This window comes from Camelus bactrianus, chromosome 6, assembly GCF_048773025.1.
Source record: "Camelus bactrianus isolate YW-2024 breed Bactrian camel chromosome 6, ASM4877302v1, whole genome shotgun sequence".
Lineage (NCBI taxonomy): Eukaryota > Metazoa > Chordata > Mammalia > Artiodactyla > Camelidae > Camelus > Camelus bactrianus.
This window is the reverse complement of record NC_133544.1, coordinates 24,613,529-24,628,274: the sequence shown is the minus strand read 5'-3', so window position 1 is coordinate 24,628,274 and position 14,746 is coordinate 24,613,529. Positions and strand designations below refer to the sequence as shown.

Here is a 14,746-nt window from a genome sequence, read left to right as displayed (position 1 = left end):
TTCAGACTAGAATACTTTATTCAAGAGAATCTGACTTGGCAGTCAGACAGCCACGTGGGGGCAGTTTGCTCCATGTCCAGCCTGGGGCCCACTCTTGCCATGTCCCTGAGAGGGGCAGGATGGTGATGCCTTGGCTACAAAGAACAATGTCCCAGCACAAGCAGTGGCAAGATGTGAGGTGAGACCTAGGGGACAAGGAGTGGCAAAGGCCCCCAGGCAACCACTGTTCTCCGGAGCCGAACGTTCTGATCTCCAGGGTGCAGAGCTGCCGCCAGGAAGAGGCTGTAAGAACTGCTGCTTGCCCTCCCTCCCAGCAGGGGCCTTGGCGGCCAGAGCAGGCTACCCCACACCACCCTGGCCAGCAGCTCCCCGAGCAAGGGCTGCCTGTCTGTGCAGAGCCCAAGGCCCAGGGACAGGCTGTGGGTCCCTATGTCCTTTCCTCTCCAGCCCCCTGGACACCTCTGGGGCCCCGAGGGCCTGGCCCGCCCCTCACAAAGCCACATGGCTGGCTTCTTCCCAAGCTGAAGCACACCTGGGTCTGTCTTCTTTCTTTCTCTCACGTTCTGTTTAAGGCACTGAATTCCTGAGGGTCCTGTCCCTCCTGCTCCTCATCTTGGAGGGGGTGAGTCATTCAGCAGGGATACAATTGGCTAATAAATAGAGGCAGGTGCCAGCAGGGAGGTAACTGAGAGTGTGACGGTAATAAATACACGAGGCGGGTGTGGGGTCTCTCCTCCGAGGGGCTGGTTACCTCCGGGGAACAGTATTGCCACACCTGCCAGAGACCAAACACAGAAAGCGGGTATTAGCACAGGGTGGAGGGTGGGGTCCCTCCTATGGGAGGGGGGACAAACCCAGAGGGGAAGCTTGGACAGGGAGCGCAGGGAGACTGCAGCGCTCCTGGCTGTCTGCTTGCACCAGCCCAAGAAGAAGCTAGGAGTCGCCCTTCACAGAGCACTTGCCCAGGTGCCCAGCCCTGTGCTAAGCACTCTCTCATTTACCCTTAACAATAGCCCAAGAGGAAGGCACAGCCACTATCAACCTTTTGCAGATGAGGACACGGAGGCTCAGAGAGGTTAAGAAACTTGCCCAAGGTCACACAGCTAGTCAGTGACAGAGCCAGCTTTGAACCCAGACTGGTTCCATGCACCAATGCCTCTGGTTACTCTGGGACAGCTGTCTTCAAACGAGGATACGGGCACTCCTAGGTGGACAGGAAGATTATCCAAGGTGTATGTGAATATTGATAGTTTTAAAGGAATCTGTTTTCAGCCTCCACAGGTACTCGGCCTGAAAATTGTCTGCATGAGAGGTTTGTTTCCTACCATCTCATTTCCAATTGCCCTTCTCCCTTAGAAAGGGAGGCATTATCACGTTCATTCCAAATTCTGTAACAGTACTTTGACCCAAGGTAAAAAGGATTCCAGGGGACACTGCATAAAAGAACAATTTGAGATATGGGTGTAGGTGTTGAGAAAAGAAATATGGTGAGTGGGTAACTGAGCCTTTTGCAGGTTGGGTGGTTTCCAAGTCTGCTTTCTACAAAGTTGAAGAATAAGGTAACCGAATTGTCAGCTAATATGTCATGAGAAGAAATTTTTGTAGTAGATCACCTTGAGGTTTTTGTCAAATAACTTGGAAGGAATTCGAGTGACTGAGTGGAATGAATGCTGAATCCTGCCTCAGTCTGGCAGGAGGTAACATTCATTACTGAATTCATTAACTAATTGAAATGAAGTAGCTATAGTCATTTCACTGAGATGCATTCCTAATTAAGATTGACTGTACTTTTGTGTTTAGCATTTAGTAAAATACGATGTATTTGTGCTGTTTTGATCAATCGGTACCACTAGCAATTATTGTGATAATTCATTCCAAGAGAAAATTTAATTTCAAGTTTTTTGCTCAGAGGAAATTTAAAATAATTCAAACTTATATACCATTGTTGTGACAGATAACTATGACAAGGTGATACATAAAAGACTTTTGAATATTTTAAAAAATTATATTATGCTGAAATTCGGTGGGGAAAGTGAAATACAAGTTCTAGGAAAGAAGCAGCAATGGAAATATTAAAGGAGAGCATTCATGTATTTTTCTTGTTGCTGTTGTGCATTCTTTTAAAGGTGGATGAAAGTGAGTATTAAATTAGGATGGCTTGTTCCACAGGATACATCTGAAGAGTTAAATAATGGCTTTATATTAAAATATGATAAAATGTAAATATATAATAAAATAAAATATTATATTACATTAAAATATAATATTCATAATAGGTCAGAAATTATATCCTTTGCAACTATTTACAATTTTGATGAAAACTTCATGGTCAACTTCAAAATGAACAAAGAAGCACATGGGCTTCTGAAGTCCTTTCAAGAGATTCCCGAATGAAACATTTGAAGACTGCTGTCCTAGCAGATAGAGCGACAGGCTGCTTTCTATTTGGAGCTGCCCAGCAGGGGAGCCCTGCATTGACTACACTTCCAGCTTCTCCCCAAGTCACTGATTTGGTCCAGGGGAGAAATGAGGGCCACACGCCTGCGGGGGACCAACTTCCCCAGAATCTCTATCTGCACGGAGCGGAGTGGAAGTCCCTGTCAGTGCAAGGACGGGCTCATGTGGTAGGACTTGGATCAGCTCCAGTCCCATGGCATGAAATGATTTCTTGAGTCTTGTTGCTGGGAGGAGACGGGCCCTGAAGGAGAACCACGGGGAGACTGAGTTACCGGGCCTGTGAAATATTTTCTTTCTATTCTCACAGTGTGGATTTTCCCTTCTCTAATCCTTCTCTCCCAGCCACTCAGGCCTGGACTTCTGCCTAGGCCTCCAGATGTGAAGCATCTGGATGGGCAGGTAACATGGGGAGGGAAAGGGAAGCTAGTGGACCCTGGGCTTCTACCCCGAGGTGGAAGAAATACTGGTCTGGAAGCCCATGGCAGGACTGCACCTTTCCCAGGGCCACCAGGAAGCAGCCCGGCTTAAGCTTGCAGCTGTTAGACTTTTTATCACTGGAATGAAAGCACTGTGAGAGTAGGAATCTCGTTGGTTTGCCCACTGACATACCTGGCAGACATAAGTGTGAATGTTTGTAGAATGACTGAATGCCTGGTGAACCCCCTGACACCTCATTCTACACACAGAGGAAAACTAGGTTCAGAGAGGTGACGTGACTTGCTCAAGGCCACACAGAGACTTAGAGCTAAGCCAGGACAAGAACCAAAGCTTCCTGGTTCTTGTCCTGGTTCACCTGAGGCTTGCTAGACCCTGGGATCTCTAGGTGTGCAGCTCCCTGTTCTGGCCCCTGACACTGCCCCAGCCTCGCTTTGCCCCTTCCCGACCACTCACCCCTGCTGGCAGGGCGGGGGCTCCCCTCTGGCCCAGCCTCCTTGCCATCCCTGGGCCCCACCCCCGCGCACTCACAGGTGGCAGTCTGTGTGTCTCTGCTTCTCTCTCTTCCTCTTCCCCCTGCCCTTGGGTCTCCTCCTGCAATAAGCCAAAGCGTCAGGACAAAGTAGCTGGGGGCCCCCATGCTAGGACAAGGGCTGTCAGGCCCGAGAACAACCCGGTGCCCCAGCCAGGCCACTTACCTTTCTGGCTTCATCTTCCCCCACAGAGGCCTAAGAAAACAAAGACAGGGGAGGAGAGAATGAGGAAAGCAGTAACTGGGGGCTCCCTGCTCTCTGGCCATTTCTCCGCAGACATCGCTAGTGCTGGTCCTGTACTTGGCACTGAAGCCACTAGGGGGTAGTATAGAGCTAGTGAGGGAGAGATGCCCAGAGGCCTGGGGGCTTCCACTCCCACTCTAGGCTCTGGTGACCCCACCCAAAGAGGTGAGAATGCCCTCTTGGGGGTCCTTTCCACACCCCTCTGCTCTCATCTGCCTCTTGGCATCAGATCTGGGGACTGAGTGTTCTCTGCTATCTCTCTCTGATCACTTCCTTCCCTCATCTGCCCTTCCTTCCAAGGTGCCCTCTGGGAGTTTCCTCAGGGACGGTGAATGAGGTCAAGGCCACCTGTCAAGGCACAGCTGCCACCCCTACCCTGGGGACCTGTGACTCTGCAGGCAGCCACAGGGGGCGCAGGTGAAGGGGTGGGGTGAGGGGAGGGGAGCGAGAGCCCCACAGTCACCAGGCCTGTCCTGGCTCTGCCTCCCGGGGCTGTGGCTGTTGGCCCAGAAGAAATAAGAAAGGTGGCCCTGTTGCCCAACCCTCTGGAAGGGGCCAGGGCCTCAGTCTTCCCTGGGAACCACAGTGGGAGCGTGGGGCAGTGTGGTGACAGTCAGCTTTGGGGCCAGGAAAGGCTGCCTTGGGCTGGCTGCCTCCCCTGGGAGACAGGGCAGGGTACCAGGGCCTCCTGGGACTGCCTGGTCATGTCTCTGCCACCTGGGATCTGTCAGAGACACTCTTGGACCCTTAGTCTCCTCATCTGCCTGCTCGACAGAGTGGCTGTGAGGGCAGAGGTGATGTGGAAGGTGAAAAGTCACTGTCTAGCACTGTGACCAGAAGGGTTCATTACTGAACTATTGTTACAGAGCCAAGCCTTGGCAAGAGGGGATGGGAGGAAACAGATTGAAGCTGGGCCTCTAACAGTGGGGTGGGTCCAAGAGTGTGGCCAGAGCCCTGGACACCGGGCAAGACCAAGCCCAGGGCAGTACTGAGGCTCCTGGAGAGTGTGGTAACAGCCACGAGAGGTAGCATGAGAAAGGGCAGACTTTTGGATTAGGCTGGGGTTCACTCACTAGCTGTGGCAAATCATGTAACCATACCAAGCCTCGGTTTCCTCATCTGTGAAATGGGATAACAATAGTACCTACCTCCCTGGGGTTGTTATGAGAGCAGGGACCTGTCTGTCTTGCTTACCACTGTATCTCAAGCATCTGGGATAGTGCCAAGCATAGAGTAGGTGCTCAATAGATGTTTGTTGAATAAATGAGAAAACATATTCAGATGTCTAGCGTGGGACAAGGCACAGAGGAGGCACACCATAAATGGTGGTCCTCCCCATCATCCCACCCCAGGAGAGGGCTCAAGACCTCTATTCTGGTGCCTTTATCCATGGTCTGAGGGTACCAGGAGAGCATCTGAGCCCTTTTCTCTCTTCCCTGAGCCTGGTTGGCAGTGCCAGGCCTGCTGCTCCTGGTAGCTAATGTTCAGAGTGCCCTTGGCACTGGCAGCAGGACTGGTGCTGGTGAGAGGCTCTGCCAGGTGGTGGCTCAGTGTCTCCTTCCCTCTCTGCCCCTTTCCTCCCGCCCCGGCTTGTCCGTCTCTGGGCTCCTCAGCCCAGTTGCCCCCTCCTGTGGGCACCACCCTGGGCCAGAACAAAGTCCAGGCACCTCTTCCAGGGCCATGGTAGCTGCCTCCCAGCTCAGGGAGGGAGGTGGTGTGCCCCACGCCCCTGTGAGTCTGGGAGGGACCCAGACCCCCTCTGTCCCTGTAGCTTCTCGGCAGCTGTGCTCCAGCTGCTGGGACCACCTCTCTGGGCAAAATCGTCTGATAGGGAGACAAAAGGCAGCTGCAACTGGTCGCTGATTTCCTTGGTCTCCCTGAGCCAGGAAGGCAATGCAGCCTGAAGAAGGGATGGGCAGCCCCTTGGCTGAAGCTGCCAAGTGGGTGGCGGGTGTTCTGCCACACCTGAGGACCCACCTGCACTCGCAGCGCACGTGCTGAGAGAATGTCAGCTCCACGTAGGAGGGCGGGTCCCCAGAGCGGATCTTTAGGAGCTGTGAGGAGAGAAAGGTTGGATGCCTGGACTGGGGGCTGGCCCATGGGTTTTCCATACTCTTTCCACTGTCCACTTTGGGGAGAAACAGATTCCCTATTTCCCTCCAGCCTTTGGACTACACACCCTCATTCTGCTTTGAGTGTGGGGCAAAAAGCTCCCCCGTCCCCCCATGTGGATCTGAGGGAGGCCCCTGTCCCTCCCTTCCCAGGGCCACCAGCATAGCAATACTGTAGGAGGGGGCCCATGCTCTGAAGTCAGAGAGACTTATGTTCAAATCTTGGCTCTTCCACCTGCTGAGCCAGTGAAATAACATCTTGGAACCTCAAGTTCCTCATCTGTGAAACAAGAATATCACTTGGCTCGAAGGACTGAAGTCGAGGTAACATTTAGGAAGCGTCTAGCACAGTGCTTGGCATTATTCAATGAGTGCTCAAAACACCACTCTGGGTATGGGTGTGTAAGCAAAGCTCAGGGCACCAAATGCTCCTGGTATAAACAGGGACTTCCTGAATCTGAACGGATTTCTTTTCCAACCTCAACCAGATATCCTGGGTCCTGGGGTAGGGCTAAGCCAGAGCCTGAGAGAGCTAGTAAGAAGGTGAGGGGGCTCCAGAAGGAGGGGAACTGTGGCAGAAGAGCCTGGGACCCTGGTCTGCCCTCTTTCCCTCTCCAGGTCCCTTCTCGGGGGAGGTTCTGTGGCCCTCTGATGAGCAGAGTGTGGACAGCGGGGAGGGCTGGGACAGGACACTAGGAGATCCTCCCTACCTGCATGGTGACATTGACTGTCTCTACCGGCATACAGTGCAGGTCCTCATCACCACAGCAGCCGGTGCAGCGCAGCAGGGAGACACAGGACGGGCTAAATATGTGCTCCACTTCGCTGGGGTACTCAGATACGATGTCCACCAGCCTCTCCAGTGCCCGGCAGTAGCTGCGGCCCCACACTTCCTGGAAGGGTACCACTGTGAGGAGGCACAGACAGCAGGGTCAGGCCAAGAGGGGCCGGCTCCTTGAAGCCCCTGCAGGGCTTTCCAGGTTCAGCCCACACCCCTCCTCCAGGAAGCCCCCAGCCTATGTATGCTCCCTCAGTTCTGAACTCGTGATGTGATCCCTCTGGGACTATAGCTGGACCCCTCAGCTCATCTACCTAATGGAAATCCCAGCGGAACAGAATTTCGCGACGTCCTAACCTCTCAGCTCTCGTCTCAACTCAGGCACCCATGTCTGCCTTGGTGCCTTGGGGCTTCGAGGAGCGTGCCCTGGCAACTCCCCAGGCCCTCTGGATCTTTCTCAGGCCTGACCTAGTGCTTCCTCAGTCTTGGGGAATTGGCAGAAAACAGTCAGTTCTGCAAGTTCTGTACAATTGGCTGGCAGAGTCCCACGGGGAGGGTTGGCCTTCCCCTCAGTCCTTATTTCCTGCCCCACTCTAGCCAGTTCCTCTGCCTGGGGGCCAAGATTGCAGCCAGCAATGTGCCCCATCCCCACTCTCCATTTTGGTCAGACCACCCGCGCATGAGCCTGGGCTGCACCCCCATAATTCCCACCTTTGGTCTGGGCTCCTTGCCCTCTTCTCATTTCTAACCAAATAAAGCCCACCACCCACTTCTCAAGGCCTGCCTCCCTGCCTCCTCTCTGAAGCCTTCTCCAACTTGTCCAGTACGAACAGATGTTCTTCTTTTGAGCATAACTTGTCCCCGCCTTATCTCTGTCACTGGTGACTTTTATCTCCTTTACAAGCAGGTCGAGGCTCCTTGAAGACAGGGACCCAAGCACCCCGTAAACATAGGCTAAGTAACTACTAACTGATTAGATGATAGTTCACTGAAGATTCACAGGGACATCCCTGACCCACCACGATGTCCTGGTGGGCGTGGCTGGGATCCTTCAGGGACTGATTTGGAGTCTCTCAAAAAACACTGGTCCTTCAGGGGAAGGCCTGAGGAATGGCCCCAAACAGAGGCTCACAGAAAGTGAGTAGCCAGAGCCAGAAGACCTGGCTCCTCATCCTGGCCCTACAGTGGCTGTATGACCTTGGGAAGGTCACTTCACTTTTCTGGGTATATCAGTTTCCCCAGCTGTGGAAAAAGAAGAAGGTTGGGCATAGATGGTTGCTAAGGGACCTCCCAGCTCTGACAGACAGACTGTGATCCGTGCAACCAGCCCAGCCCTGGGACTGCGGGCAGAGACACGTCTCCAGCCCTGGGTCATCCTGCCTCGCACTTGATGGGCGTCTTCGGCTGGTAGGGGAGGATGGGGAAGCTGGCATACCTGGGGACCCCACACTTCGGCCCAAGAGCAACGGCCTCTCCTAGCAGCCCCCTCACTTCCCTCCATGGCCCTTCCTAGGAGGCAGAAGGGCCAAAGTCCATTCCACTGACCCTATGAGGAGGTGAGTTGCAGGGTAATCTCAGAAGAAAAATAAACTTCAGCCCTAGCAGAGGCCTTCAGGAAAGGCTGCAAGCTGGTGGAAAATACCCAAGAGGCGGCGTGTCCACGTGAAGCTGGCTGAGGCGGCCACGGAGCAATAAACCGCGCTTATCTGGGTGTCTGCTGCTCCATTCTGCCCTGCCTGCTTAGGGGGCACTAGGGCTGGGCCCGGGAGTGGGCGGGGACCAAAGGTCTCTCTGATCCTACCTCTCTAGGTCACTGGCTCACTCTCCCTGGACCGTCTCCCCATACGTGGCCCAAAGATCTAGGGAAGAGGCCTTTGCAAAGAGAGCTCGGAGGAGCACCTCCCTATTGTAACTCTGTGAGTGCATGTTTAGTCTAAAATCTTCACGAGCACTTTGTAACTCTGAACATTTAATCTTCGCCTTGGAAAACACAAATAACAGCGGAGGAATAGCCAGCTGCCAAAGTGCCATTGAAGGCTCAGGCTCCTGCCTTGGGACCAGCCATCAGGGAGGGGATAGCAGCAGAGAAGGGGCACCCCAGTCTCCTACTATTCCGCAAGTAGACTCACCCAGCCCACTCAGACGGGCTGTCGGGCCAGGGCCAGGGCCAGGTTAAGCAGAACCGCAGGGCCTTGGCGGCAGAAGAAGGGATTTCCTTTCCTCACCCCCACACCCACCATGCAGACTATGTCAACAGGACCCAGGCTCCAGGGCCCTGAAATTCACCACTTTCTGGCCCACATGGCCTGTCGGTGCTGTGAGAGGGCTGAGAAGGAGGTGGGCTGGGCCTGGTTTACCTGGCAGCCACTAGGAAAGAGGGCAGCTCATCCATGGGGCCTGCTGTCTGGGTGTGTTGGAGAAACAAAGGGGGCTGGGTGAGGGGCCGGCTGAGGGAGTGCTGTGACTGCTCCCAGATGTGGGCTGAGCCCCTCAGCAAAGCTCTGCTCAGGCGCTCCTGAGAGCACTTCCTCTAGCCCCAGACCTGCTCAGAGGCTGGGGTGGGCGGAGAGGAACTGGAGGCTGTGGCCCAGGCAGGCGCTTAGCTGCTCCCAGGGCCATGAATGGGCTCTCGGCTCTCTTGCCAACCTTTTGGGCAAGACTCCTATCTGGCTCCAGCTGCCTACCACCCAGGATGGAGGAGACCCCAGAAGGGAAATGTTTCATCTTGAGCACAAGCTTCTGGGGAGGCTGCTGGGAGGCGGAGGTTACGGGACTGGGCAGAGCCACTGGCCACTGGCCCAAGCCCAGCAGGTGTCCTCTCCATGGTCACTGGTGGGGCACACAGCCAGCCCACCACAAGGGACACCCTGCTCATGCCTGCTCAGCCGTGAGCCATGGGGAGGTTTGGTGCCAAGCACTCCAGCTCTGCCACATGTACTGAGGGGTGTCTGGGGATTTAGGTGACCCCAGGACCTCTCTGAGCCTCTTGGAGAATACGAGTGCCTTCCTTGTTCACAGCCTGTGGTCAGCACAAAGTTAGAGTAAATGCCTAGTACTGTCACCATGTGTAGTAATAGTAACAATTAGCATCTGTGGCCACAGAGGACAGGCTATGCTGTTTCTTGCCTGGTGTTAGGGGGGATGACACTTTTCGGATTTTGATAACTGGGGTCCAAACCTCTTTCCCTGGTCATAATATAGGCTCCCTAATTGATCAGGATGACAGGTGAGCTGCCCTAACACTTCCAAGCCTCCTCACCCAAGTCCCTGGTAGATATATACCCCTGTGTCTGATTCCATTGGAGTCAGAGAATCCTACAATCTAAGAAAAAGAACCTTAGGTAGCATGTAGTCTAACTCTTCCATTTTACAGATGAGGAAACTGAGGCTCAGATGTCTTTGGTAGCTGTTGCCTGAAATATACTAAAAGCATCAAAAAGGCCAGGGGTGGATAGAGATGGATGATGGATGATTCTCCAAATTCCAGAAAACATAATATTGTGCCAGTTCCAGAAGGCACAGCAGGGGGAGGGGGAGAGTGTCAATGAAGTCAAAGGCTACTCCCACCCCCACCATCTCAGTGCCCAAGGGGCCTGGGACTCAGATGTTAGAGCCAAGCCCGGCTCAGGAGAGGCTGGCCACCAGGCAGGGGGTGGGGGGGGGATGTGGGCAGGCCAGCAGAGAGAGGGTGTTCCCAGCTAGAAGAGGCTACCACTCGTGTGCGTGTGCACGTCCCTACATGCTCCCTTTCTTCCGTGGGAAGTGGTGTGTGGCCCGGCTGCACGTCTTGGAGAGGCTGGGAGGGAGGAGCAAGGCAGGGGGCCTGGCATAGGCCTCCTGCCTTCTGCACGTATGTCTCTTTGGCAAATGTCTCGCCCTTTGAAGATTCCTTCTTGATGCAACCCCAGGCTGGGGAGGGCACGACTCATTCTGTCTGTTTGTAATCAATGGAAAGACCTGGACAAATTCCTGCAGCTTCTCCAGGGTTGGGCTGCTGGGAAGGTCCCCTTCCTGATCCTCTTGACTGCTCACCCACTGCATCCAGCTCCTAGACCTCCAGATTGGCCCTTGGCACTCATTGCCTACACTGCCCTCCAAGACCCCATCTGCCTCCTTACATCATGCTGGGAAGGGGCTCTGAGCTAACCTGACAAACCCGGGGTATGTGGGCCCCAGCCCTGCTCTCTGTGTGCCAGGTGACCCTGGCCCAGGAATATACCTCTCTAGACCTCTGGGTCCCAACAGTGGGTCCCCTCAGGGTCTTAGGCCCTGCCAACTTTGTCAGCCAGGGCATCAGCCAGCTTACAGGCTCTCCCCAACTTAATATCAGCCTACTCCCACCCTACATGCCAATCCCTTCCCATCGTCTACAGAGGCCTGGGAGGTGAAGGCTTGGTGAGCTCATGCACACCACCCCCTTCCCCACCCAGCCAGCTTACCTTCCACCTCTGATGAGCTGTTCCCAGCAGACAAGGCCCACTGCTGTGGACAGAAAGGTGCAGAGATGAGGGGAACAACCTGGGGCCTCTGCACTCTGGAACCCAGTGTGATGGCAAGAGCATAGAGGCCCCTCTGAGCTCCTTCCCACCCGCCGCACATGCTCGGCTCTGTCTCAGAGACAACACTTTCCAGGTGCAACTAAAAACTCAGTGAACCCTGGGTGGGTTCCACCCTTCTCTCTGGCCTCAGTTTCATCATTTGGAAAGGGTGGGAGGCTGGAGGCTTTTGGAGACCTTTGCCTGCTGTGTCCCAAAGACCTTGACATCCTTTGGGGTCTCCCTTCTACCCAGCCCCCAGGCAGCCTTTCTGGGCCCTGTGCATCCCACCTTGGCTGGGTGCCAGAGCCCAGAGGGAGGCGATCAGCTGGTGGGAGCCGAGGTGCTGGAGCAGGTAGCGCCATGAGCTGGTGCTGCCGGTAAAGTTACACCTCTAACCAGCCCTGCAGCAAGCGGGTAGTAGGGCTGTTCCGCCCCTGTGGGACTGCCCAGCCCACCCACTTCTAGGCTGGGGCCCAGGACTCCCAGGGCAGCAGGACAGCACAGTGGGAAGGGAGCACATTGGCTTTGTCAGGATTTCACTGCCCAAACTGGCTCCTGGCCAGACTCACCCAGCTCCTGGGAAAAGGGCCCTGCTCACTTCCCCAGGCCCTGCACTCAGGACCTCCGGCTGCCCACCCGGGGAAGAGGGCACAGCAGGACCCTTGTCTCGCCCCCAGCCCACCCAGAAGCCATGGGCTCAGCCAGGAACCCTGGTGGGGGCAGGGCCTAACCTCTCCACCAATGGCTTCTTTTGCCGGTTTCCCCTCCACCAGGCCGGGTCAGAAGTCCTGGGGGCGCCTGCCTGGTCATGGGGCCTTGACCCTGACCACAAGGCCAGGGACTTGCCTGAGATTAGTGGAGAGATGCTTTTAAGCAAAGCCACCAGGGCTCTGGGGGCCAGACAGGAAACCTCCCTCCCTTCCCTGCGGCTTCCCCGCCCCCGCCAAGACAGACCCCAAAGCTGGAGTCTAGGACAGCCCAGCCTGAGGTCTCCTCCCAGACGAGGCGGTCCAGCCTGGCTCCTGGGAAGTGTGTGGACATCTTTGGAGATGCCGGTCCCTGGAATGAGTCTGTGATTTCAGAGACCCCTGCTCCCAGTGCTGAGGGTGGGAAGATCAGGGAAGCCAGGCTGCGGGTGGGTTCTTACCTGGGGGGGCACAGTAGGCAGCGCTAGTCCAGCCAGGAGCTGCAGGAAGCAAGTGAACAGCCTCATGGCAGGCATCTTCTCAGACGTACTAAGCCTGGGGGCTCCAAGGGAAAACCACCATGCTAGTCCCCTGGGGGGAGTCCTTGGCACACGAGGACAGGAGGTGAATGAGGGGCTGGATGCCCCCCTTTACTGCTGCCCCGAGGTCCCCGTCGGTGGCCCGAGCATCCTCTGAAAGCCCTGGAAATTCTGGAGCCCGCAGGTGAGGCTGTGGCTGGGGAACCTGATGCGGAGGGCCCGGCGGGGCCAGGAGGTGCAAGGCAGGCGGTTCCCTGGGGAGGGTCCGTCGGGCGCCCAGCGCGACCCTAGGTCCTCTTGTGGCTGGCCAGTGAAGATGCAGTTTCCTCCTCAGACAGCAGCTCTCTTCTGGGACTGAAGCTTGGCGGCGGCTGGGTTTCAGGGGCCGCGAATGGGGCGGGGCTGCAGGCCCGCCCCGCCCACCGCCGACGAGGCTCCAGACCCGAGTCCCAGGGAGCGGCCGTGAGCGCCGAGCCGTGTCAGCGGGCGGCCGGCAGCAGGGACCTGAGCGCGCTCGGCCCTCAGTGCGTGGAACTGCGATCCCGACGCGGACCTCACGGCCGCAGGACCCCAGCCTGCATCCTCCCCGGGGCCGCCTGGAGCCTGCTGCCCGGGACCCCGGCTGCCCCTTGCAGCACCCAGTGCCGGCCCGCGGAGAGGGGCCCATAGCTCCACTCCAGCTCTTCCAGTCCGGCCACCTTGGGTAGGGGCAGCCAAGTGTGGAACCCAATTCCTGCGAACAAGGCTCATGACGTTAGCGGCCTCTGCAGAGACTGTAGCTCCAGGCCCCCAGGAAGGCAGCGATTTGGTTTGGCACTTCACGGTGCCACCTTATGGCATCCCCAAAATCCTCAGTGATGAAAGGATCAGGAACCATATTTTATAGACAAAGAAACTGAGGTTCCAAGAGTGCCCCTGCCTGTATATGTTGTACATACATATGTACTCTTGAAAAGTGTGTGCGTGTGCGTGTGCGTGTGCGTGTGTGTGTGTATGTGTGAGGAATTAACAGAGACAAAACCCAAGCCATGTGACTGTCTCTTCACCCCATGTACCATCCTCTTGGCCGGGCACTCAGGCAGCCAGCAGCCCAGCTGTGGGCACCTGGCTGGGGCTTCAGTACTATTTCCTCTTGTGGGAAGCAGTTTTCCCAGGCCCTGCCTGTAAACTCACCACATGTGGGTTGGAGAGTGGCCTAGTGCAGCATTTCCTCCTGTTCCCAGGAGGAGGAAATAATCCAATGCGGCAGGGGTCTGCCGACTGGGGTCTGTGTGTGTACATGTGTCTGTGCATGTGTGTGGGCATTTATGTATGGTTGTGAAGATCCACGTGTGCTATTAGTCTCTGTGTGGTCTGAGTGTCAGTGTGCATCTGCTGTAAGTGCAAATGTCACTTGTGTGAGGGCCTGGTCTTTTGGTGTCTCTCTACATGCTTGTGTGATTATGTGTTGTTTGTGTGTGTGTGTCCACTGTGTCTCGGCTGTGTTTAAAAGTGTGTCTGAATGTGAATTTCAGCAGGATTGTAAATTTGTTTGCCTGCCTCTGTGTGTGTGTGTGTGTGTGTGTGTGTGTGAATATATCTGGACTGGCTTATGCGTGTGACTGTGCCCTCTCTCTGTGCATTTGTATGTGTCTCCCATGGTCCTCAAGCATTCATCACCACCACCACTCTCCGCGTACAGCTTTCAAACTGGCAGGCATTTGCAGCAACATGGATGGACGTAGAGATCATCATTCTAAGTGAAGTAAGCCAGAAAGAGAAAGAAAAATGCCATATGATATCACTCATACGTGGACTCTTAAAAAAAAAAAAAAGGACACTATGAACAAAATAGAAACAGACTTGCAGACATAGTAAACAATCTTATGGTTACCGGGGAAAGGGGGTGGGAAGGGGTAAATTTGGGAGTTTGAGATTTACAAATGTTAGCTACTATATATAAAAATAGATTTTAAAAAAGTTTCTTCTGTATAGCTCAGGGAACTATGTTCAATATCTTGTAATAACCTTTAATGAAAAAAATATGAAAATGAATGTATGTATGTATATGCATGACTGGGACACTGTGCTGTACACCAGAAACTGACACATTATAATTGACTGTACTTCAATTAAAAAAAAAATGAGAACCAGGCAAGATTCAGGGTCATGGGTTAGGCTGGGCCTGAGGCTGGTGGGTGGTGGGTGGCAGTGGGAGGGGAGGGAGGCCTGAAAGGTGGCCCCTATAGCTCACATTCCATCCAGGAAAAAAGAGGCCAGGGCAGCCCCGGCTCTCACCCCAGTGACCTCTGTGTCCATTGCCTGCCTGCCCACCCACACAGGGCTGCTGGAGACGCTACCTCCTGCCCAACCAGCCCTAAGCTCGGAGGTCCAGGAGCCAGGGGCCAGTCACCAGCCAGCTAAGTGGGGACTACAAAGAACTTCCT

General features: G+C 55.0%; 1 protein-coding gene across 4 annotated transcripts; it reads right to left on the bottom strand.

Moving 5' to 3' along the window:
* On the bottom strand, positions 1–12,455 carry PGF (placental growth factor). Of its 4 annotated transcripts, none has more exons than XR_006727868.2 (7): positions 12,243–12,455; positions 10,997–11,039; positions 6,490–6,686; positions 5,646–5,722; positions 3,591–3,620; positions 3,349–3,486; positions 1–775 (listed from the first exon to the last, which is right to left on the bottom strand). XR_006727868.2 is itself a non-coding variant. In XM_010962933.3 (7 exons), exons 1-7 carry the CDS (start codon positions 12,315–12,317, stop codon positions 748–750), a joined length of 513 nt encoding a protein of 170 aa, XP_010961235.1. In that variant the 5' UTR covers positions 12,318–12,455; the 3' UTR covers positions 1–747. The 4 variants fall into 4 exon arrangements, 3 of the variants coding, with proteins under 3 accessions (XP_010961235.1, XP_010961244.1, XP_010961248.1); XM_010962933.3 differs by having other exon boundaries at positions 3,424–3,486; XM_010962942.3 differs by having other exon boundaries at positions 3,424–3,486; positions 10,997–11,036.
* Between the last annotated feature and the right edge of the window lie 2,291 nt (positions 12,456–14,746).

Bases quoted from the DNA above. Each gene is read 5' to 3' on its own strand.
- PGF (XM_010962933.3), bottom strand. From the start codon at position 12,317: ATGCCTGCCATGAGGCTGTTCACTTGCTTCCTGCAGCTCCTGGCTGGA. The intron at 5,723-6,489 runs GTAGGGAGGATC...CTCTCCTCACAG, and splicing joins CAGTCAATGTCACCATGCAG to CTCCTAAAGATCCGCTCTGG. The intron at 776-3,423 runs GTGAGTGCGCGG...GGTCTCTGGCAG, and splicing joins AGACACACAGACTGCCACCT to GTGTGGCAATACTGTTCCCC.